Here is a 23,792-nt window from a genome sequence, read left to right as displayed (position 1 = left end):
TCAATTGTTGATAGTTGTGAACTTATTGCCATTTTAATGTTCATAGTTTTGATCCTCATCTTTTTCTTAAGTTCCTTTAACATTTCATATAATAAGGGCTTGGTGATAATGAACTCCTTCAGCTTCACCTTGTCTGGGAAGCACTTTATCTGCCCTTCCATTCTAAATGATGGCTTTGCTGGATAGAGTAATCTAGGTTGTAGGTTCTTGTCTTTTATTACTTTGAACACTTCTTGCCAGGCCCGTCTAGTCTACAAGTTTCTTTTGAGAAATCAGCTGACAGTCTTATGGGAACTCCTCTGTAGGTAACTCTCTGCTTTTTCTCTTGCTGCTTTTGAGATTCTTTATCTTTAACCTTTGGCATTTTAATTATGATGAGTTGTGATGTGGTCCTCTTTGCATCCATCTTGTTTGGGATTGTCTGTGCTTCCTGGACTTGTATGTCTATTTCTTCCACCAAATTAGGGAAGTTCTCTTTCATTATTTTTTCAAATAAGTTTTCAATTTATTGCTCTTTCTCTTCCAAATAATTCAAATGTTGGTACGTTTGAAGTTGTCCCAGAGGCTGCTTACCCTATCCCCATTTTTTTTTAATTCTTTTTTCTTATTGCTGTTTTGATTGTATTTTTTTCTTCTTTGTGTTCCAAATCATTGATTTGATTCTCTTCTTCATCCACTCCACTGTTGCTTCCCTATAAATTTTTCTTTATTTCACTTAGTGTAACCTTCATTTCTGCCTAGGTCTTTTTATGTTGTTGAAGTACCCAATGAATCCCTTGAACATCCTAATAACCAGTGTTTTGAACTCTGCATCTGATAAATTGTTTATCTCCATTTTGTTTAGTTCTTTTTTGGAGTTTTGTTCTGTTCTTTCATTTGGGCCATATTTCTTTGTCTCCTCATTTGGACAGCCTCCCTGTGTTTGTTTCTGTCCTTTATTAGGTAGAGTGGCTTTGACTTCCTGTCTCAGTGGCATGGCCTATGTAGAAAGGGCCCTGGTGAGTTGCATGGGGCAGAGCCTTAGGTAGTCATCAGGGTGGGCAGCCCCTGTGAATCAGGTTGATAAGAGTCTCAGACCTGGTGTCTCCACTTTGTGACTGTGTGTCAGGGAGGGCTCAGAAAAGGGACAATGGCCCACCTCCTGGCCTCTGGAGTTTTGTCCAAGAGGGAGCTGTTCCCCTGGCACTCTCCCTGAGGCCAGACACTTCATTTCTCCCCATATGCCACTGGAACCCTCCAAGCTGCTGCCTTGGTGCTGGAGCCCAGAGGGAGTGAGTTTTAAATCCTGAGTCTATTACAGACCTTTTAAGAGGAGATACCTGAGAATCCCACAGTTTCTTCTGCTGCCCCAACCCCCACTGGTTTTTATATTTACACGTTACGGGGATTCACCTTCCTGTCACTGGAACCTTGGGCTGGGGGATCTGGTTTTCTGTGGATTGCTTGCTCCTGAGATAACCTTCCCAATTTTTATCCACCACACACGGGTGTGGACCACTCATTTTGCATCTCTGCCCCTCTTATCCATCTGAATGAATGTGACTTCTTCAGTTCCGTGGTTGTCTGACTTTCATACAGCTTGATTTTCTGACAGTTTTGAGTGGTAGTTGTTTTGTGGTCTAGTTGTAATTTTTGGTGGGATTGTGGAAGTAGGTGAGCAGTGTTTTCCTATGCCTCCCCCTCGACTGGAAGTTCTGAGGGTAACTTTTCAAAGAAGATAGGGAAACCCAACTGTAAAAGAAAGATATGTATTTGACCACATAATAATTAAATGCTTATATGTCCATGGTAAAATCAGATTATGAAACTAGGAGAAAGTATTTGTAACATATAAGGCAGGTAATGTGTTTCTATCCAAACTACACAGAACTCTTATGAATTTATGGACAAGTCATAAAATCCAACTGCAAAGCAGGCAAAGGACAGGAAATAGAACAAAAGGACATCCAGATTGCCAGTGTCATTTGAGAACATCTTTAACCTTAGTACCAGTAAAAGCAAAGAAGATTTAAGTAAAAACATACCCTTTTCACAAATACAATTGGAATCTAATGCTGGAAAATGGATTCTAATGCATTGCTCTAAAGATTTTTTTTATTATCTGTACTTATGTATATAATCAAAGTCATAATAAAAATTAATCTTTTCTTACTGTGAAGACACCATGCTGAACCTGCTTTATAAGTTTTTGCAGAGTGCAAGTTATTTATATAACAAAGGGTGAAAGATGCCTTCTTTTCTTTGAGCAGAAAGTTCAGAAACATACAGGCGACTCAGTTCCTTTGAAATGAGATGGTGCGTGAAATCATAGGAAAAATAAAATATATAAAGTACTTATTTATGGTTAATAGATACTTCTCTGTCTTTAGGTGATATAACTTACATGTTTGTAGATGTTACTTAATATTCTCTCTCCCACTTTTTAAGGTTCTTGCATTAGTCTTTGTCCGTAAACTCATGGACCTGTGTTTCACAAAGAGAGAACTCAGTTGGCTTGATGATCTCATGCCAGAAAGTAAGAAAAAGAAAGAGGATGACAAAAAGAAAAAAGAGAAAGAGGTAACAACACAAGAATTTTAAATTTACACCAGTCACTTGGTTAATATTTTATACCAAGAAGCAGGCACTATTACAGTCACTTTATGGGAATCAACTCCTTTAATACCTCCTGAGAACCTTACTATTATAAGTGTAAGTACTTTTTTATTCCCGGTTTACAAGTAAGGACACTGAGGCAGAGAGAAGTGGGTAGGGCACTTGTCCCAGACATGGTTTATACCCATTTTACCAACTTGCCCCATCCATACTCTTGAAACAAAAATATTTTTTAAAAACTACATATCGTGTGTGTATTTAATTTCTACTCAGGACAATTTAGCAGTATGAAAACATAAGTAATACAGAGTAATTCTATATCATATTCTAATCTAATTTAACCTTACATACAGAATTATATTTTAGGGTACACTTTAATTTTAACAGCATTTTAATGATCTATCATACATAACGACAAAATGACTTTTAAGTAAACATCTTTTTAAGTAGACAGAATAAAACGTTAGTCTTTACATGTTAACTTGTAGCACGGAAGTTGATTTGAAATATTCTGGGAAAAGTAATCTGTGTGTGTGTGTTTCCTCTGAAGGAAGCCGAACGATTGCTTCGAGCTGGTGATGAAACTGTGCACCTTCCATTTGAAGGGGGGAGTCTCTTGCAAATTCCGGTTAAGGCCCTAAAATACAGGTGAGTTAAAACTTTATCCTGTAAGATGTGTTCTATATACGTGTCAGCTGCATGAATAAGCTATGTAATGCTTCTTTAAAATAGTCCTATCTATTTTTTGAAGGGCAACAAAACCTGCATCTGGCATATCAGCTAAGGGAGGGCATCAGGCACTTCTGCACCTTCCCCTCGCAGGTTCTAGGCAGGACTGAAGAAGAAGCACTTGAACCAGGGCCTTAAATTTCTGTGCCAAGCACACGAGATTTACTTGTTTTTCACCACTCTTTCAGTTTCAGTGAAGTTTGAGGTCAATACACAAGTCCGAATACTCCCATCCTCCCAGCAGTGCAGCGGGGCTGGACAGCAGACATCTGCAGTCCATTTTCTAACAACCTTCAGATGTGCGACTGTGTTCAGAGGCTCGGGAACTCTCCCAGGTTCCAGGGGTGCGGTCTGACCAGTGTCAGCGAAGGCTCATATTATGGAGAAACAGTTTCTTACAGCACTCGTCATGTATGATTTTGGTGGTTTCTTTTTAAATTTAAGTACTGAAGGTAGAGGTTGGGAGATGTAAATTTTTTGCAGTTTTAAAAGATTATGCACACTTCTGATTCCTATTTCTACACACGTATTCCATTTCTGATCAGCTGTTTATAACAGATAAACCAGTTTGAGAGAGTCTGTAGGTTTCTTCCCTGCCCGTTAATGAAGAGTGTTTGTTGGTGTTTACTTAATTTGTTTCAACCTCTCTTTACTTTTAACAAATCTTTATAGTTTTTACAGAGGTCACATTGGTATTTGTACATGTTTTGATAAATGAGTTTATTGAGTAATTTTTCTTGATGCATTTCACTGTTGATTTTTACAATTAGTATTGTTCCATGTCGCCTTTCCACGTTCTCCCTCCAATCTGTATGCGCTTTAAATGCCACATAGACACCTTAATGGTCCAACTGCAGTGCTTTGCGAGATTCTGTCCAGGTTTGTTGAGTGAATTAATATACTGACTTTGTTGGTTGTACCGTACTTCTAAAAAGAATTTAGAGAACTGTTGTGATAGTGATTAGCGACACAGATTTGTGGGGATTGTTTACTACTTACTTTCTACTGGTCCCGCACTGGCACTTTCTCAGGGATTAGACGTGATGACTCTAGTGGAGTTTGTTCTTAACACTAATCCTTAACAAAAAGAGTGGTTGTGTATTTCCTTTTATTTTTTAAGTGATGACATGAGCCATGATTAATGCTGCTTTGCTTAAAATTTGAACATCAAGAATTCCAGGAATTGGCTGGCTCGTTTATCTGTCAGAATTTTAAATATCAACTAGCTTTGGATTACTTGCCATGGGAATCAATGAGATAATATATGACAGCATTTAGAAACTTCAGGCCCAATAAAATGTGAAGATAATTTGTTTAATGCAAGTGAACTTTTTCCCATCTAGTTTTGGGGGAAAACAAAATGTATACTTCATTTGGAAAAGTCTCATTGTCTACTAATGGGAAAGTTCTTACTTAAAGGAGGACATTTATAAGCTAAAAAGTGATTCAGAATTTTTTCTCTTCAGTCATTGGAAGCTGGCAAGCAAGCAAAGAAACATTTACTCAGAGAAGGCAGTGTCAGACTGTATGGCTGTGCCCCGTGAATTTGGGCTTTCAGATTTTGTGCATTTTAAAAAATTGACCTAATGAAGCAGCCATTCCGAAAGACTCTACAATGATCACGTCACACTTTCTTAGTCTTACGTGTTAAATGATACTCGGACTTAAAGAAGGCAACGAAGCTAGCACTTTCCAAATGACTGCCGTGTGGTCACTCATAACCTAGCCGCCATCCCATTGTTAGCTTACCATCTAACCCAACATTTGTCGTTGTCGCTTCTTTGCATGAAATGTTTTTCTTTTGATGAAGAAAGAGAGCTCTCGGATGTTTCCATCAGCTGCGTAGTGCTTTCATATCTCGCGTGACTGACAGCCTCGAGTCCACAGTGGTTTACATGCATCATCGTTGTGGGGTTGGGGTCTCCAAAGTAATGTTTGCAGTGTTTCACAGACACAGAGGCGTTTGCTCCGTAGAATGAACAGAGACAATACTTTGTTCTGATTAATTTGATGTAACGCCTTCATACTGAAAATGTGGATGCCAGCAAAAATCAGTACTTAACAGCCCGTTTTTGTATTAACTGTTGAAGTGTTTCAGAGCTCTGTTTTCGATTTTAAAGGGTCACCTTTCACGTAATTCTTTTTAATGTTTTTAAGAGCTTTAAAAAACAAGTATCGTTTTTAAACCATAATCTTAACGTTTCTTCTCTACTTTGGATAGTTATTTAATGAGATCGAAGTTTGTGCCAGTTATGAAAGTTTTCTAATTGACTTGGCAGCATTATTTTTATAAGCACATTAATATATTCTTTTACGTTATTTCAATAGTATACTTGTAGCCAAGGTGATCATCTTTGGGCATCGTTACCAATTTAACTAATCTGACTCCTACTTTTGGTTATAAAGAAAGATGCATTTCCTCATGAGACCTTATAACAGAACTCTGGTATGGTATCTTGGTAGACCTTGGCTTATGTGCACGGCAGAGTTTTCTCACGTTTAAGTTGATGAAAGCAAGTATTACATAGGTAATAAGAGTGACATTATTAATACTTTTGCAAGTACTGAATACTAACCAAAAAGTGTATTTGTTCTTCAGTGTTGATCCCTCAGTTGTTAACATATCAGATGAAATGGCCAAAACTGCACAGTGGAAGGCACTTTCCATGAATACTGAGAATGCCAAAGTAACCAGATCTAACACGAGGTAGCCAATTTTCAATTTGCTTATGGACAGCTGTTCAATAAAACCAGTAAACTTAACCTAATTTACATAATTTATATTCTCCTTACTAAAAGCCAACTTTTTTTCCTTCTTTTTCTTCCTTTTTTTCTTTCATTTGCTTATCTATTATTTTTCTGGATCCTGGAATTAGATACAGATACTGACTGTTTTATTATTTTTTTTTAATTTAGTGTTTTCTATTTCAAAAAATGTCAGCTATTTTTTAGTGAAGATGAATATATACCTATGGAAGTCTGGAATAGAAAGAAAGATCAGAAACCATATGAAGAAAGATAATTACTAGGGATTAAGTCAATTCTATAACTGGACTCCCTACCTTAGTCATGCTCTCTGAGGGTCCAAGAAAAACATGATTATTTTGTTTTGTTTTAGCCTACAATTTCTTTAGTTGAGGTAAACATTTTATTGAAGATATTCAGAAGAAATTTAATCCGTGGATATAAAGGTCATTCAGTTTTATGATGTCCCATACATGACCTATTTCATAACCCCTTTCTTCTAATTCTCGTTATGTAACCCTCTTCCTTTTTTTACATCAAGGCCTGAACCTCAGGGATTCCAGTGTGTTAATTATTAGCACTTTAATCCCTTAGGTCTCCGGAGAAATGAGGTATAATCTTGTTGGGTACTCAGTCATTTCTTTTTAACCAGTATTTATTTTGTGTATACTTAGTTCCTGAAACTATGCTGAGTGTCAATATACTCTGCTTGGTTGGGCATCAGATGAAACCCTTTCCAGGCAAGCAGTCACGTAGCTGTTTCTGTTTACTTACTGTCTTTCTGGCCTCCGTCCTCTGATGATAGTTGATTAGGTTTTTCTTCTTTCTTTCCTTACCTCCTTTTAGAAACTTGCTCCTACTTAATCTCTATCTTTTTTTTTACATTATCATTTCTTGAGCTCGAATTTCTAAACGTGTTTCCTTTATTCGCTTCTGTCTTAGATCTAAAAGTTTTTAAGTTTAAGTCTTTGTCATTTTGGGTTATGTCATGCAGCCAGCATTTCACTAAGTGCTCTTCCTCTTAATCTTGTACTTCGTTAAGCACTCCTGGTCCAGACTGTTGATATAGCTATGATATGTATCTTGCAATAATATTATTCTTATATCCTTGCGCCTCATTTAGGTTGTCTATCAATTCAAAATCAAATGGGAAGAAAGAGAATGTTTGGGTTGTGTTGTTCAACAGGAAAATGTTTGGGGGAATCTTGCTTCAGTTTTGTTGGCAGAAGGCAGCAAAGCATAGTGTGCTGTTACACTTCAGACGAATTTTCAAATCTCAGATATTCATGTGCTACATCAAGTCAGTTAATTACATCCATATGCATGGAATTATTGCATTGGATAGTAACTTTCAAAACTGTAGAATATGTGTTTTGTTCTTATGTTTGTGAACCAAATTTGGGGAAAGCTTATAAATTTGTTATATTTTTAGGAAATTTATTTGATGCTTACTTATATTAATAAAGATTAATTTTAATGGGTTTGTCAGTGAAATAAGAGTCCAGGGCTATAACTATTCATATATTAAGTAAAACTAATAAATCAAACATAATCATATAATAACCAATTGAAGAAAATCTCTCAGTTGTAAGAAAAACATGAACTTCAGTGAGAAAAATCTACTAAAAAACTAAGAATTTTAGTATTTGCCTTTCCAATTAAGATTATGGATAGGAAAAGAAAGCAGTAAAATGATAATAGCAAGACATTTATATTATTATTAGTGGTCATCTGAAGGGCTTATTATAAATACTTATTGTTGGCTATTTTTAGAATTTAATATGTTCATTTCAAAAAAAAATCATTTATTCTCATTCTTTGTTTTAAATAGCCCTGAAAAACCTGTGAGTGTGAAAATAAATATTGAAGATGAAGCAACAAAGAAATATATGGATGCTGAGACTTCGTTATAGAATTGAACCAAGAGGAATTATATATATACACACACACAGATACATATATATATATAATGTGTGTATTTCATGTCACTATATATGACAATATTGTATGTCATGCTATTTATGCGTGGCCATGGGGTTTTTAAAGTAATGTCTGAAGGTTGTTCGGAGCATCATGGAGAATGTGTATATAATGGAATGGTCTTTTAGGAGTGAGGTACATGGTTCTTATTTTTCAAATATTTATGCTGTTGAAAAATTTTTCCTTTTCTGCAATAGGAAGATGTGGGGAAATGTATTCAGTGTACTTTAAATCTGTTTGTTTATTAGTGACAATTCATAACAACCTTAAGTGATAGATACTTTGCCATATATTTATGATTTTAACTTGAGTTACTGAAGTTTTTCACATATTATTTCACCTCTGCTAGTGCTTTTTGGGAAGAACAGGGCGTCTCGACGCCAACGCTGTGGAACAGATAGTCACGTGCTGTGGCTTCTCTGTGTATGTGTGTTTCATTTACGTAGGTGTCCACCGCGTTTCACAAGCTGTAGGAACTTTTTCGTTACAGAGCTACAACAATGGAAACGTTCTAGTTAGGAACTATAGTTTTGACCTATTTGTTTTAAAAATGTATTTTAAATCTTAAAACCTCCACATTTTAGTTTCCATTCAGATAGACAAGTAAAATTGCAGATGATATAGAATTTAACCCCCCATACCAGTCATAATTTTAGAAGCTATACAATGCCAGTTACAATAAGTGTTGTTGCCTTTGTAGAAAAGTTTTTCTGAATTCTACACTTCATTAGAGCTCAAAATGCCAACTCTGTTCTTCGCCTTTGCTGTCTTTTACTTAAAATATAGTTTAGTTTGTATCAGGTTCAAGGTTTTGATTACTTCACTATTATAAATAGTACGATTAAATAATCAGGAGTCAGAATTCTCTTAAATGGGTTTATGATCAGTATTACCTTATTCTAGTAAGAATTACCTTTCATTTTCTGTTTATGTTCTTTCTGTTGTATAGATAATATTTAATAGATTGTTATCTGTGATTTGATTTTAAAATATTTTATTTATTTTAATTGATATGCTTAAATATTATACAAACGTTTGAAAAGGTAACATATAGAGTAAATTGTTAATGTAAATAGTTGGTGCTCATTTGCATTTACAGTTTATTATATGAAACAGTTGACAGATTTGACATCTTTATATAAAGCACTGCCATATTTGTATTTTAAAAGGAATTTAGACGTTTTATGTATAGCTCAGATTGATGGCTTTCTGTTTTGTGTGTTTGTTATGTAGTTTTTGCTTTTCTGGGCTGTCTTTAACTTCTATCCAGCAGATCTTTTTAGTCATCTTTTATATACTCTTAGCTCCACGGTAAATAAATAAATGTTCTTGTTAAGCCTGTAGGACTGGATGAATGGGGTTGTGAAGCTAATTTGGCAAGAGGCTAGTTTACTAAAAAAGAACTGAGTATTGAGAAGCCACCAAGATTTTGAAAGTAGTGACGTGAATATTAAGATGAAAATATTAATGAAATTACAGTGCTCCCTTTAATCATTTGTAATTTAAGTACAAAAGTATGAAAAATGGTCTTATAAAGGAGCACGAGAAATGCCAAAAGCTGATATTGTAGTTATTCTGAATGTTTTTAATCCATTCTGAAATACTTAAGAATTAATGTAATTTCCCCATCTGAGACCATATTATCAGATTCTAATTTAAGTAACAGATTTAACTTATGCCTCAGACGGGAGGTTGCAAATGTGGCCACTTTTGAGAAAAGATGGCTGGTATCATTTGGTACTGCCTAAAAAAGAGACTCTATTGACAACTGATAATAGAGTATTTATTACCCACGGTGCTTGCTGTTGTTTTTTGAGCTTCCATTGAAGTGATTCCTTTTTATTCGTGGCAGCATAATCGTTTCCAAAGACCCCAGTATTTGCTGCTATATTTTGTAAACTCCCCTGATGTACCTGAACAGGAGGATTTCCTCACATAGTTTCCTTATGTCTGGACATCACAGGGTTATTAACAATTTGCTTATTTCATAGAAAGTGATTTTAAAATTTAAACTGAAAACTACCTGGGATCATAGTGTTTCTGTGATTTTATTTAATTATGTATAGTGATTGTCCAGTGCCAGAAAAACCACGACTTGCAAAATACTTTGCACTCAAAATGTTGGTAGTATGTTTCCAATTTGTTTAATGGTTTCTGTTTCCTTTTGACTACTTGACTTACAAAACGATTTGATATGACTACTCCATTGAAGAGCGAAGGTAACTCATGTTTAAGTAATTGACTGCTTGTTTTATATGGTTACACTATTATTCCACTGTTTCTGAAAAATAACAATCATGGATAGCATTCATTGGAAGACAGTGAACAATGTAATTTACTACATATATTGATTCTTAAATGTTGCCTTAAATACTTGTGGGTGGAAATGAGCAGTAGTAATTGCTGTGTACTGATTTACCTCAAGGTGCAAAATAATTAAACCTGTACATATTCCATTTACAAAATAAATTCATATAAACAGCCCTGCACTTTCTTAGATGCCTTGGTTTCCAGGATGGAGCTTAGTGCTACTGAATACCCTGGCCCCAGAGCCACCTCAGGATATTCTTCTCTCCACCCTATTTTATTTATTTATAGATGTCTGTTTACAAAGACTACAATGAATCCTGATGTTGACCATCTGAAATTTACTTTTTTTCGGAATGCTGTTTCACTCTAAACTAGCAGCTTTTGAGAAAACAATGAACTAACTTCTTTATGGTAAAAGGATGATTCTGTACATTCTCTAATAATACTAGATGTGCCGAAGTGAAGCACACAATCTTTCTAATGGGTGTGTGTGTGTGTAAATGATTTATCAAATCATAAATCTCTTACGTTGTTTAAATCAGCTGTGGCGTATCAGTGTTCACATTTGCCAAGTCTTCTGGAACACATGTAGGCCACTTTTGGTTTTTTATGTCCTAATGCATGTATTATAGAGATGTCTTTACCACTTAACATCAACTTGTGTTTTCATCCAGAAACATTTCTTTTTCTTTCACCTACTTAAATTTGATGTATGTATTATAATAGCTTTCTAACTTTTTCCTTACAAAGACAGGCTCAAAATTCTGTACGAAAAAATGGTTTCTGAAACTGAGGTATGATGCCAGAGCTTACTGGTTTTTTTAAGGATTATATCATGTACATCGGTTCTGTAAATGTGCTCAAGAGCTTTACCTGTGAATCCTGTTTAACGTGCTCAGATTTCAGATGTACAAGCCATTGATATAACATTGGAACTCAAACATGTTTAATTTATTTATGTAGATCACACCATTGTTATTGTGTGCATACAAGCATGTGAAATGTCTTTTGGTTTAGTCCAACAATTATTTATTTTTTAGAAGGTAAACTTAAAGACTTTAAGGACATTCAAAATTTAAAATAGTTCAGAATTAAAAATTTGGCAGTTTAAAGGTTTTTTTTTTAACTTTTCAAAAGGTAATATAAGTATCAATAATAGGAAGACATATACTTGGAAATCATCTAAAGGTCATTTTAAAAGTTTAATTTAATCAGCACATAGTGACTTCTACAGTTAACTTAGAGTAACTGTTAAACCCCAGTTGTTCTTTAAATCAGATTTCTGTGCATTGATTGATTTTTGTGTTGTGGCTTTTCTTTTGTTGCTTTAATAATAAAAAGTTTCTTTTTTTCTATATAGGGGGTTATCTTCCAATGTTTACTATGTTTAAATAAATAGAAATTGAATTTTATTGTTCATTTATATAATATTTGATAGCTTGGTATAATTTCACAGTACAATTCTAATTTTTATGACTTTTATAATTATAAAGATAATATTTCTTTTGTAATAAAATCCAAAGTAAATTAAACATTTAAAATGTAGAACTGATATTTTTCATTTATATGAAGTACAAGTCTCTACCACGTCTATAATGTGAATGATCCTGCCTTTTAAATTTGTTTTATAATTGTTAGAAGAAAACTATTTTTTGGAGATGTTACTGAAGTTGAAAGAGCAATAAAAGTCTACTGAATTAGCTGTTGGGTAGCCTTTACTTTGTACTTCGATTGTTAGGAGAGCTGCTAATCTTCCTCATGAGAAGGGGTAGGGGAGGGAGGAATAGAAATGATTGCTGTTTCCTGCCTCCACTCACATGCTTCAATAATAAGCAGGAGAGAGAAGAGAGAGAGCAGAAAGATGATGAAACAGAGCAGTGTGTATCACAATGACTCTTCGATAATTAAGGGATGTTGAAATCAGAGCCCCTTCAGATCGGCTGGTCTGTTATTTTCCCTATGTTAAGACACATCCGTTTAAGGTAGGATTTGCAGAGTGAAGCGTCATGAGCACACATCACCTTATATGATGTGTAATAGCCATGTTAGTACTGAGCTCGCACATCTCAAGCCTTATTTTCTTGATTTGTTTTTTAATGGCTAATTTTATCATGAAATATTTTAAATAATAGCAAATGACAGGTCTCTGTTTGTTTTCCATTTGACATGTAGGTAACACCCCGGGTGTGGCCCCCCCCCTCCCCCCCAGTTTTCTGCCGTTAAAGCTGATAATCCTGCCGTGAATTCGGTAACCTTCTGGAGTGTGGTGGGGAAAGGGACTTAGGGTTTTGGAAATTTCGTTAGAAAGCTTTAGTTACATTTATTCTATGAAAAAATATTTTAATATTCCCATCTACAGAACTTTGAGATTTTTTTTAGTGGGAAAGAGGAAATAGTTTCTTACTCATTTTTGTTGGGTTTTGCTCGTTAAGGCATATTGGATCTCTTGAGTATCAGTTCTGTGGTTGATCTTTACATTTCTACCTCTCTACTTTAAATGAAAACATTCCTGTTATTTGGAAAATTTTCCTTTCTGTCTCTGCTATTCATTCAAAGCTCAATTTAAGCTCTGCTTTTTCTTCAAAGTTTACTCAGTCTTCTGCTGTCAGTCTACACGATCATTCTCATTCCCTGCTGAAAGTGTGTTTAAATACCTCCCTTTTTGTCCAACACCCCAGTGGTTATGGGGCATTTTAGAAATTTTGGAAAGTTTTTTTTGTCTTCTTGTTGAGTCGATCCTGAGTATCTATTTTAATACATAATCAAGTTACTTTTGTTTGTTCTTTATGTTATAATATGCTGTTTTACTTGCACATTATCTGTGAATTCATTTCAGAAGAGTATAAAGAATATTAGAAAACATAACAGGGGACGGTAGTCTTTCGAGTTTGTGCCTACCACATAGACCACAGGCAGGACCCACCCCTCTGAGGTTACAGAACCCACTGCAAACCCACACCGGGTGGGCATGGTCCTGCACCTCGCCTCCAGAAGCCACGCCTCTTAATCTCCTATGCAACTTTCAGTCATATTCAGGGAAGGCCAAAATATTAGTTTAATTTTAATTTATGAGGAGAAAGGTGGGAAGCACATTCAGTATTCTGGCGAGGAAACAGTGGAGTCCTTTTGTCTCATTGTTTAGTATTTTAAATGTGTGTAGAGAAACTGTTTCTCCTCAGCATCAGGCTGCCCGCCCCTGTAAACTTTTTTGTTTTTTGATTGGTAACATTCATTCCACTGGTTTTATGATTCCCTAGTTTAATTGTCATTCTTTCTGCTGCATTTACCTTACTTCCGCTTTTGTCTGACCTTTCTGTATTTCCAAAATGGGACCTTACTATTTTAGTTTTAAAATAGATTTTCAGTGACCAAAACCCACAATGCTATCCCACTGAGCCTACTTTTTATTATTCAGAGCAGAGTAACATCAGGGAAGGGTACACTGTATTCATTTTAAGTCAAGTTTTGGGAGATACAATCTCCACACTAACTGACACATTGGTGGGCATTTTGAGTGATGACATGAAGAGGTGATTGAGTAGGCCCTACACATGGAGTTCTCAAGAGACATCATCATGGTTGATTACTCGGTACATTCAAACAAGGTTCTGCCCTCCCTCCCTCACTTTGCCATGTTGGGCAACTTAGAGAATTCCTTGTGTCTTTATTTACAACTCTAAACTGGTATGAAAAATAATGACTGCCAGGTAGTGCGAATGAAATGAGGAAATGAACAGAGGAGTCAGGAATACTGCCTGGCACAAAATGAACCCTCAATATATTTCCTTTTTTTTCCCCCCAAAGCTCCATGATGTTAAGTATCTTTTTAAAACTTTATCTAATGCAATTAAAATTTTTCAAAAAGAATTTTCAGACTTTCACAGAAGGTGAGGACACTTGCCCAAAGCCACCAAACAAACCAGTAATGTACAGATATCTTGAGTCTCAAGTCACTGTTTTTCACAAATATTTTCATGATCGAAGCATGCAGAGAACTTGAGTACCTGTTTTCATGCTAAATGGAAGCGACTTAGCGTGTAGCATTGATCCTTTTCAAACTAAATCTTTGCTTTGGGAGAGAAATGATTCTTTTTAGAAAGCGGGGGAGAAGAGGGAGAAACGCTGATGGGTTTGGTTGCCTCTCGCTCGCCGCCAGCCAGGGACCTGGCCCCATACTCACGCAGGTGCCTAGACGGGAAGAACCGGCCACCATGCGGTTTGCAGGACAACGCCCAACCCACTGAGCCACACCAGGGCGAGAATTGATTTTTAGTCCATAGCAACTCCTGAAACAACATCCTAAGATGAAGCTGCTCTTTCACACCCATTCACTGCAAATGCTAAAGGCTGGGAACACCAAGTCCAGAAAATTCCACAGCGTTTAGGAAACCTGTAGACAGGCAAGTAGCTCTAGATCCGGGTGAAGTGGCAGTAGTTCCAACTCTAAGCTTGCAGTCTTGAGGCTGGATCCTGTGCTGTCTGTGGTTGCTACGGCAACACAGGAGCGTCACCTGTAGCTAGGTCGCTGGGCACGCGGCAGCACGACTGTTCCTGATTGGCTGTGGCGCCCGGCGGGGGAAGAAGGAGTGTTGGCATTGGCTCAGCCAGCGCCGGTTGGTGGCCTAGAGGAGGATTTGATTGAAAAACCAACGGTGCAGCTGATAGTGGTGCCCCCGAAGTTGAGAGGCCCGTGTTGGGCTGTGGGGAGGGCAGGACGGGTCCTCTTATCCGGAGCAGCAGGTGACAGCCGCAGGGACGATGAGAAACACGCTTTAGAGATTGGCCTGCAGGAGGGACCTTCCCTCCGGCGCGGTGAGTGGGGCAGGAGCGGGGTTCCCTTGGGCCCGCGCGCGGTTTGAGGCAGGGTCTCCAGGGAGGTGCCCGCAGGTCCTTGTGGAGCATCCCGAAGCCTCGGGAGTCAGCTTCACTCGACGGGGGCTGACAGTGCGGGCTGTTGTGGGTTAGGTGAGTCACTGTGAACTGTTCTTATAGCAGGTGGCTTGGTGATGGGAGGATGGATGGTGGGAAAATGCTGTCAACGATGTCTGTTCAATGAAGTAATTATTCTGGTTACATGGAACCTGAGTGTGTCTCTTCCAATCTGCCCCCACGTCTCTGGAGAATCAGTCATAAACCCTTAAGGGTGTCGCGTTTCTGTTCCCCTGATATGATGCTGACTTGCCCTCTGCTTTTCTGTTCCTCGTGGGTGAGCCTGTCCACCTCCAAGCCTAGTATGTTTCACTAAGCGCAAGACCCCCAAATCCAACTGCCAGTTAAGTCTACACAAGTGCCACCCTAAACGCCATCTCCCGCCACTCCACCAGACTGCCTCGTCCTTGGGTTCCCTGTCTTGGGCACCAGCCATTCAGTTACCAAAACCACATTCTGCACAGCCTCTTTGTCACTATACCATCTCTTCTGCATTTCCTTAGATTGCCAAGGCTACACCTTCTTACTAGCTGTCAAATCAATTCTTACATCACCACCTCCATTCTTACTATATTGCAATTTCCGCCAATCCCCTGCTTAAATCCAACAACCATCCAACTTCCCTGACTCCTTCTGGCCCTCCCTGTCTGATGCATTTCCCCCACTATTGTTAGACGGACCTTTCTAAGAATCATATAAGGGCATTTCACTTCCTGCAAAGATTCAAATCCAGACTCTTTAGTGGGATTTAGTTCCATATTGTTGTTCCCAGAACCTGCCACAGTCTCTCCCATGTGTCGTGATTTCACCTGTAGCTCACACTGCCTGCAGTGGACTCCACTTTTGGCACCATCCACAGCCCTGGTCTCACTCCCCAGTCATTCTCTGCGTGTTGCCTGATTATTTCTCTGCTCCCTGCTCTAGATTCTGGCTGTGAGGGCAGAGGCCATGTTTGTTTTACCCTCTGTTTGTTGTGTCTGTCACAGCACCATGCACATAGCAGGGGTTCAAGAAATACTGCTTAAATAAATGGATCTCTAAAACGAGGAAGTATGTTTTTCACAGCATCCTTATTAGTTCCAGAAAAGTCAGAAGTAGCTTCTGGCCTATGAAGCTTTTGCTTATAAAAGCTAAATGTTGAGTTTACAGCTTTTACTCAGACTTTGAGACCCTTAGTAGCTGGAAACTATTTCAGTTCATAGTTATATGTCATACCATAATCAATGGGGTGGTAGCTGTTAGTATAGGGCAGAGGTTTAAAATGGAGAACAAAGAGAGTACATCGCAGTTTTCAAGGTAAGCTTGAAGTCAGGCAGACATGGGTTTGAATCCTGGCTCTAGTGTTTTAGCTCCGTGGCCCACAGCAAAGTAGCCTCTAATCTCCTTTTTCTCTGTACAATGGGCTAGTATTAACACCTACCTCACAGGACTGTTTTGAAGACTAAATGTGCATAATCCATATCAAGTGCACAGTGTCTTATTCTTAGTTTATTTTAACACGTTTAAAAATGGAAACATTCACATGGATGTTGGTAGCGGCTTTATTCCCAGTTGCCAATACCTGCAAACAACCACGATGCCCTTCAGTGGGTGAATGATACGTGCAGACAACAGAATACCATTCGGTGAAAGAAAATGAAGTGTGACACCATGAAAAGACATGAAGAAACCTCAAATGCATGTTATTAAGTGAACGAAGCCAATCTGAAAAGGCTACATATTGTACTATACAATTTCAGCAATATGACCTTGCTGGAGAAGGCAAAACTGTGGAGACAAAAGATCAGCGGTTGCCAGGGGCTAGAGGTAGGGGAAAAGCGAATAGGCAGAGAAGAAAAGGTTTTTAGGGCAATGAAAATACCTTAGGATGTTATAATGATGAATAGATGTCATTATACATTTGTCCAAACTCATAGAATGTACAACACCGAGAGTGAACTCTAAGGTAAGCTACAGACTTTGGGTGATTGTGACGTCTCAGTGTATGTTTATATCCTTGGTATAAAATATACTCGCCATTCTGGTGAGTGATATTGATAATGGGGGAAGCCTATGCAGGTGTGGGGGCGAAGGCCTGTGGGAAATATCTGTATCTTCCTGTCAAATTTGTTCTAAATCCAAAACTTCCCTATACGAATAAAGTCTTTTTAAGAAAAAAAAAAACACACTGGAGGTTGCAATTGTGAAATTTTCATGGTCAGCTGACAAAAGGTAAAAATCGATCCTTTGATTTAGTGAAATGCAATTTCCAGGACATCATCCTACTATTTGATTGCACCGTATTCCTTGATCACGAACTTGTGTTTGTCAATAGCTCTGGTCCAGGTCAGAGACTCATTCATTCAATGAGTATTTATTGATCATCTGGTGGGTCCAGGGCACCATGACAGCTAAGGGTGGGTCGAAAGACATTGCAAGCAGTAAAGTCTTGATGAGGTGGGAGAAGGGCCTGGAACGTCACTCTGCCTGAACCTGCCCCTGTATCAAGAGCTGCTAGGCTGTGCCGGTGAGGCTGTGACTACATCAAGGTCAGCGAAAATTCCCTCAAAGAAAGGGTACTTGTGTCCGGGAGTAAATGTCCGGGGGTATCGAGGAGAAGCCGGTCTGGGACAAAGAATTCAGGGGCCATGTGTGAGTGGAGCTGGCTAAGGGGGGCAGAGGCACCATTTCATGAAACACCTCAAAGGTCTTGGTAATTTTTGTTTTGATCCTAAGAGAAACAGGAATCCCATGAAGCCTTAATTGGTCAAATTAGTTCCATAAAAGGAATGGGTGCTTTTGTTACTGTGTGGAGAATAGATTTTTTTTTTTTTTTTGGTGGTTTTTGGAGGAGGGAGAAACTGGAAATTGAGGGACCATTTAGGAAGTGATTACTGAAGTTCAGGGGATGATGTAGACTAGGGGGTTGGCAGTGAGCACAGAGAGAAGTGGACAGACTGGAACCATGTTAAATAAAAAGAAGTCGAGACCCAATGAGCACAGGGGTAAGGAAGAGGGAGGCGTCGTTTTTCCGAGGGTCGTGTCAAAGGGCTGTGCTGTGCGGGAGACTACTTTGTTGTAGGTTGGCTGTAGTCTTGGAGGTCGCCATCATCCCCGGGCCCCTTGTTCACCCCTCCCCTGGTTCCTCAGCTCCAGTTCAACTCATCTACCCACCACCTCCCCAAACTGCGCTCAGGGTCTTGTGTCCATCACTTGGCTCACTCCCCGGGAGAATTCTCCACCCATCCTACCTATTCTTACGGACCTCTTCAAGTCCCCAGGGTTCATGAGCCTCTCCACAGCTCTTTAGCCTACAGTGACCTTTGTTTCCCCAAATTCATCCAACTTGTAATCTTTTCCTGGGTATGAATTTTCTCTGCTTTTTGACATTTCTAGTATTCTTATATAATACTTTGTTTTAGGCTGAACTATAAGAAATTGTCCTTTTATTTAAAGGGCAGTGTTTTTCCCTGGCTGGTGTGGCTCAGTGGATTGAGTGCCATCCTGCAAACCAAAGGGTTGCTGGTTCGATTCCCAGTCAGGGCACAGGCCTGGGTTGCGGGCCAGGCCTTCAGTAGGGGGCGCACGAGAGGCAACCACACATTGATGTTTCTCTCCTTCTCTTTCCCCCTCTCCCCTCTTTCTAAAAACAAATAAATAAAAATCTGTTTTTAAAAAGTCAGTGTTTTTTTGGATTATAACTACATATTTACAATTTCCCACACACTGAATTGTGGATACATTTTTTTTTTGCAGTGCCCAGTAGTGTCTTCTGGACAGTCAGAACAAAGTAAATAATGAAATACAGTTAAAATGAAATGTTATTAGGTGCCATTTAATTTTATTTTATGGCTCAGAAAGTGCTTCCAGCTTCTTGCAGGGCTGCCAATTGTTAAGAGCATCAGCGTGTTTACCCAGTGTTCCCTCGCCCTGAGAAGGTCTGGGGCTGAATCCACCCTCACTTGTTTCTAACCCGTGGATCCACACCCACTGTTCACTAAGTGATGACTCACTTATTGTCATGACTTATTTCCATGACAGTTAACTTTCGGGGGAAGACATTCGGGGTCATGTCTTATTCAGTGCAGTATCTTCAATTCCTGGCATATACGGGGCGATTAATCATTTTTTCTTGAAGAAAGGAATGAATATCATTTTCACCTCTCTCTCTCACACAAAGACAGGAAGAGGATGTAATTTTACTATGTTTGGGGCTAATGAGAAGAGGGAAATTTGGTGTGCTACTCTGGTTATTTTCATTGACTAATAGAAATTCGTCCTTCACATATCATCTGGACCTTTTTCCGCTTTTCAATATCACTGCTGAATATGTGGGTCTCAGGTTCACTTGTTGCAACACGGGCACATGATAAACTCTGTCGTGAGTAGACGTGGGTTAGCAGTCACACAAAGCCCGAACACAGACACGTCACAAGTAACACTATGCAGTGGCAGTTGAGGGACCCACAGAAATTGCATTCATATCTGATATGAGTCACAAAATCATCAGATGGGATTTTGTCACGAAAGATAACAGTTTCAGTGGGAATAAAGCTTCAGAATAAGAACACTGTAATGGTATTTACCTGCCACACATTCTAGTTCACTTTGGAGCAGCTCTGTCAGACCAACCTGGGTTAGTATTAGGCAGAAGAAAATGAAGGCGAACTTTTAAAGGTGTGTCTAACATGTAGCCCATGGTCAATACATATTTGAGGGAATGAGTGGGAGGCAATCAAATACTATTAGAATTTTTTATTCTTTTTTACCTCCAAGTGCTTGTTTAAATTAAAAACATGGAAAATTGCCCACAGTATAGACTATTTGCACAGGGAAGATGTCAATCTACTGACTCAGGAGCAAGGTCACAGGAATACTTACCCTTCGCTCCTGCCGATGGGGAGGGGACACTCTCTTGCCCATGGGGCGCTGCAGCAACTGCATCTTTGTCCCCACTCTGCTGCTGCTGCTGCTGCACACCACCTGCCTGTCTCACAGGGGTGAAGCAGGGTGAATGAATGGACGTTGGTAAGCACTCCTGGGTCCAGGAGGCGAAGTTATGCAAGCGGCAATTCTTATTGTGCCATCCTTTGCCCTCTGCCTAGGGCCAGAGTCAACAAATCCTCTCTTTCCCGTCTACCCCAGAGTTTGCCATTGAGATTTACACCCTGAAGGTGAACTGGGCTTTGTTCTCCTTCTCTTAGGCGCATTTTACCTCTTTGGGCCTCAGCGTCTTCCTGTGTTAAGTGAAGGGCCCTGAATCGGGATCAGGGATCAGCTTCGTGTGTTCTGTGCAGGCATTTCAATTTGTTTGGTTTCACTCTGATGTGATTTGGAATCCTTTTAGGGAAGGTATGCCTCTCAGGTTTGACGGAAGCCCTGCCACTCTCTGTCACCTACTCTACACCTGTCATTCCTTTCCATTCTGTCCCTGGGCTGGGAAGGTGTTAGACCCCTGATACTAGATGTGCTCTGAGGTTCTTTTTTGTGGTAACTGTCTCTGTTCTGCTAGCTCCACACAGCTCATTGGAGAACATAACAATGTAATATAAGGACTAAAATCAAGGCAACATTTTAGAGAACCAGACTTCCTGTTTGGGCTATAACAGGTATAAGCAAGTCATGTTTTTTACAGGAGTTCCTTGACTTTTTGATCATTATACTTTTAAAGTGTGTATGTGTGTGCTTGTTTTATTTGCCAGTAATTGTCCAATTTAACTCGACACTTTCTGGGCAGGATATACAATTTTCTAAAACAACTAATTTGAAAAGGCCGAGCACCTATATCTATGAGATTAAGTGCAATGATTCTTTGTAAAAATAAAAAGTAAAGTGCCCTCTGGTCTCAGAGCACTTTACTTAAATAAGCTGTTCAAGTGGCCAACACATTTTTAAGTGTTTATCTTGAAATAATTTTAGGCTCCCATAAAAGCTGTAAAAATAGTACAGCGAGTTCCCATATAACCTTCACTCAGCTCCCCTAATGTTAGCATCTTGCATGCCCATGGCACAGTGATCAAGATTAAGAAAATAATATATAACCAATGCATTTTAACACATTTTTCTTATTTCTTGTTGTTTTATGTGAGTTATATCTTATTTTAACCACTTTTTTTTTCAAAGAACCACTATTAAAGGAATTTTAAGAAAAATATTTCCACAGTAAAGGATCGCAGAAATGATTTTTCACTTTGCAGTGCCAGCTAGTCACAGAGCTGAAAGTTCTCTAAGTTTCTACTGGAGCACAGGCAGAACTGCAACTTGTCACCTAATGTGGAGTCAACCCTAATTCGTCAAAAGAAATAAAGGCTCCCTGTTGTTGGTACAAGGAAGTTCTAACTTCCTTTTGTGGTAGGGTTCACAGCCGTTTATTTTAGTTCTTATTCAAAATAATAAACCCGATGAGGGCGAGTGGTATTTAACTTTAGTTATGCCAACCTCTGTTACTGGTGTCATTTTCTGAGTGTTGTTGTTTTTAACCATTAGTAAATGTGGAAAATAAAATGGAATATTTACCAAGGTGCGGGCTAAGTGGTTAGAATGAGAAAAGGGATTGTGGGATTTGATGCTATTTCCTGTCATGAGTCAAATGACCTTGTAAAGGTGAGGCCATTTAAGTATCTTGAGCAGCCAAGTCAACTGTGGGATAAAAAAAATCTCCAGGTGGAGAATCTGAAACCCATGTCATAAATGCCACGGTATTTAGTTCGTGGGTTTGCATTGCACAATTTAGGTTAATTACAGTCAATTAGGTGGTTTTACCATGGCTCGGATGCCTTTCTCTGTCACATGTGTTTACCCTGCAATTACCAAGTGATCACCAGCAAATGAGGTGTGTGTCTCTGGGGACTTCTTTTAGCATTAATCCAAATTTCAGATGGCAATAGAAGATGGGAATTACTTTCAAGAATTCCTTCCTAAAAATGGATTAAAAACTTCAATAGCGAGTCACAACTGTGATCATTTTGGTGTGTGACTGAAGCTGTACACCATAGACCTGGGTGCCTGTCCTGTGGTGGATGGGAAAATCTCTCTCCCATCCAGGGTAGTATTGGGCCCCATAATTGCGGTACAAAGGAAAGATACCAAACGTTTCTGTTTTAAAGTATTTTGCATTCGGATGTCACATACAAACTTTCACTTCTGTGCCCATTCCCATTTTTTTTTCAGAAAAATTTCCCCACTAAATTTCAGCTTTTCCATTTAGAATCAAAGAAACATTTATGTGAGCACAAGTGTTTGTGTATTGCAAGTATCATAATCTCTTTGGCCTCATCTGTAAAATAAGTGCTAGCAAATAAGTAGTTTTCTATTTGTATTTTTAGCAAAAGAACCCCTTTCTCAAATGAAACTGTACACGGAACCCCAGAGAGGCAGGACTGCTTGGGTTTAAGAGGTCAGCCCTACTTGACCACAGCTCTCCCCTCCCAGGCTCACTCTCGCCCTCTCCTGGTTGTCCTGGAAGTGACAACTACTCCACCCCTGAGGCTCTGGTTTTGAGGTAGACAGTACTGTTATTTGAAAAGAAAGACCTCAGTTATCTAGGCCATTGCTATTTAGATGGTCTCCAACTGGTGTGTGGCTGGTCCATGAGGAGGTAAGTATTAATCTAGAGTAAGTGTTTACAAACGATCACAGCAATTTAGCATTGCTGCAATATCCAAGCACATGGTCAGTGGACTCATATTGCTGAACAGGATGTGGATCAAAAATATTGGTCCTTATAGATTTGAAATTAAAAAAAAAGCTTCCTAGACAGTTTGCAAAGCACTGTTCATGAGTATAACCTAATACAGAGCTCTGATTTCCCTCCTGAAGGCTGGCCACGTGAGATAATCCCTGAATGCATTCAAGACTATTATAACATTGCAAATGCTCATCACTTGATTTGATTTTTAAGGAAGGTTTATGCGAGATTTTTGAACTAAAAGAGTAATGACACAGGTTTTAAAAAAATTATTCTTTTATCCACTTGTTAATTTTGTATTCCATACATACAGGGTGGGCAAAAGTAGGTTTACAGTTGTCTGAATGGAAAAATAATACAATAATTAACAAATAATAATATAAGACTAAACTGTTTCACGTATTTACAACTGTAAACCTACTTCTGCCTCACCCTGCATTTATTGCTTGCCTCCCAGGTGTCTGGTGAATAAGGGAGATCCAACCCCTGGTCTCTTGGGGTATCAGGTGATTGCAGTATTTCATGCGTAGGTTTGCGATGGGAGGAGCACAGGCTTCCCTGGGGCACTGAGAAGGAGCTCCAGATTTGGGGGCTCTAATTCAAAAAGTAAGTAATTGTTAAAAAGGAAATAGTTCACAAGCTTTGATAACAATTCCCTAAGCTACTCCTGACAGATTGTGGCACAAATGGTTTTTGAGTTTTTACGTTGTGCGTAGCCCGCTGTTCTGCGTGCTGGCAAGGTATCCGCAGGCAAAACAGACACGGTCTCTGTCCACATGGGGCTTAGGATCTAGTGCAAGGAAGCCGATTAATGGGCAAGAGGGTTTCTGACGTCGAT

General features: G+C 38.8%; 2 protein-coding genes across 16 annotated transcripts in view; both read left to right on the top strand.

The window, feature by feature from the left end:
- SLC4A7 (solute carrier family 4 member 7) overlaps positions 1 to 12,059 on the top strand; it is a 96,244-nt gene extending 84,185 nt beyond the window's left edge. For 8 of the 13 annotated variants that reach the window (XM_053930461.1, XM_053930468.1, XM_053930462.2 and 5 more), the window contains 4 exons: positions 2,428 to 2,559; positions 3,146 to 3,243; positions 5,924 to 6,031; positions 7,901 to 12,059. In XM_053930461.1, coding sequence (XP_053786436.1) covers positions 2,428 to 2,559; positions 3,146 to 3,243; positions 5,924 to 6,031; positions 7,901 to 7,982 — 420 coding nt within the window. In that variant the 3' untranslated portion in view covers positions 7,983 to 12,059. The remainder of the gene's footprint in view (positions 1 to 2,427; positions 2,560 to 3,145; positions 3,244 to 5,923; positions 6,032 to 7,900) is intronic. The other 5 variants (XM_053930463.2, XM_053930467.2, XM_045200154.3 and 2 more) reach the window with 1 other exon arrangement.
- A 2,915-nt stretch (positions 12,060 to 14,974) lies between these two features.
- NEK10 (NIMA related kinase 10) overlaps positions 14,975 to 23,792 on the top strand; it is a 179,862-nt gene continuing 171,044 nt past the window's right edge. For all 3 annotated transcript variants that reach the window (XM_045199917.3, XM_045199916.3, XM_024565856.4), the window contains exon 1: positions 14,975 to 15,171. The gene's annotated coding sequence lies outside the window, so the exon portion shown is untranslated. The remainder of the gene's footprint in view (positions 15,172 to 23,792) is intronic.

The sequence above is a fragment of the Desmodus rotundus genome, chromosome 8, assembly GCF_022682495.2.
Source record: "Desmodus rotundus isolate HL8 chromosome 8, HLdesRot8A.1, whole genome shotgun sequence".
In the NCBI taxonomy this organism is placed as follows: domain Eukaryota; kingdom Metazoa; phylum Chordata; class Mammalia; order Chiroptera; family Phyllostomidae; genus Desmodus; species Desmodus rotundus.
The sequence above is the reverse complement of the archived record's forward strand: the minus strand, read 5'-3'. Positions and strand labels throughout refer to the sequence as shown.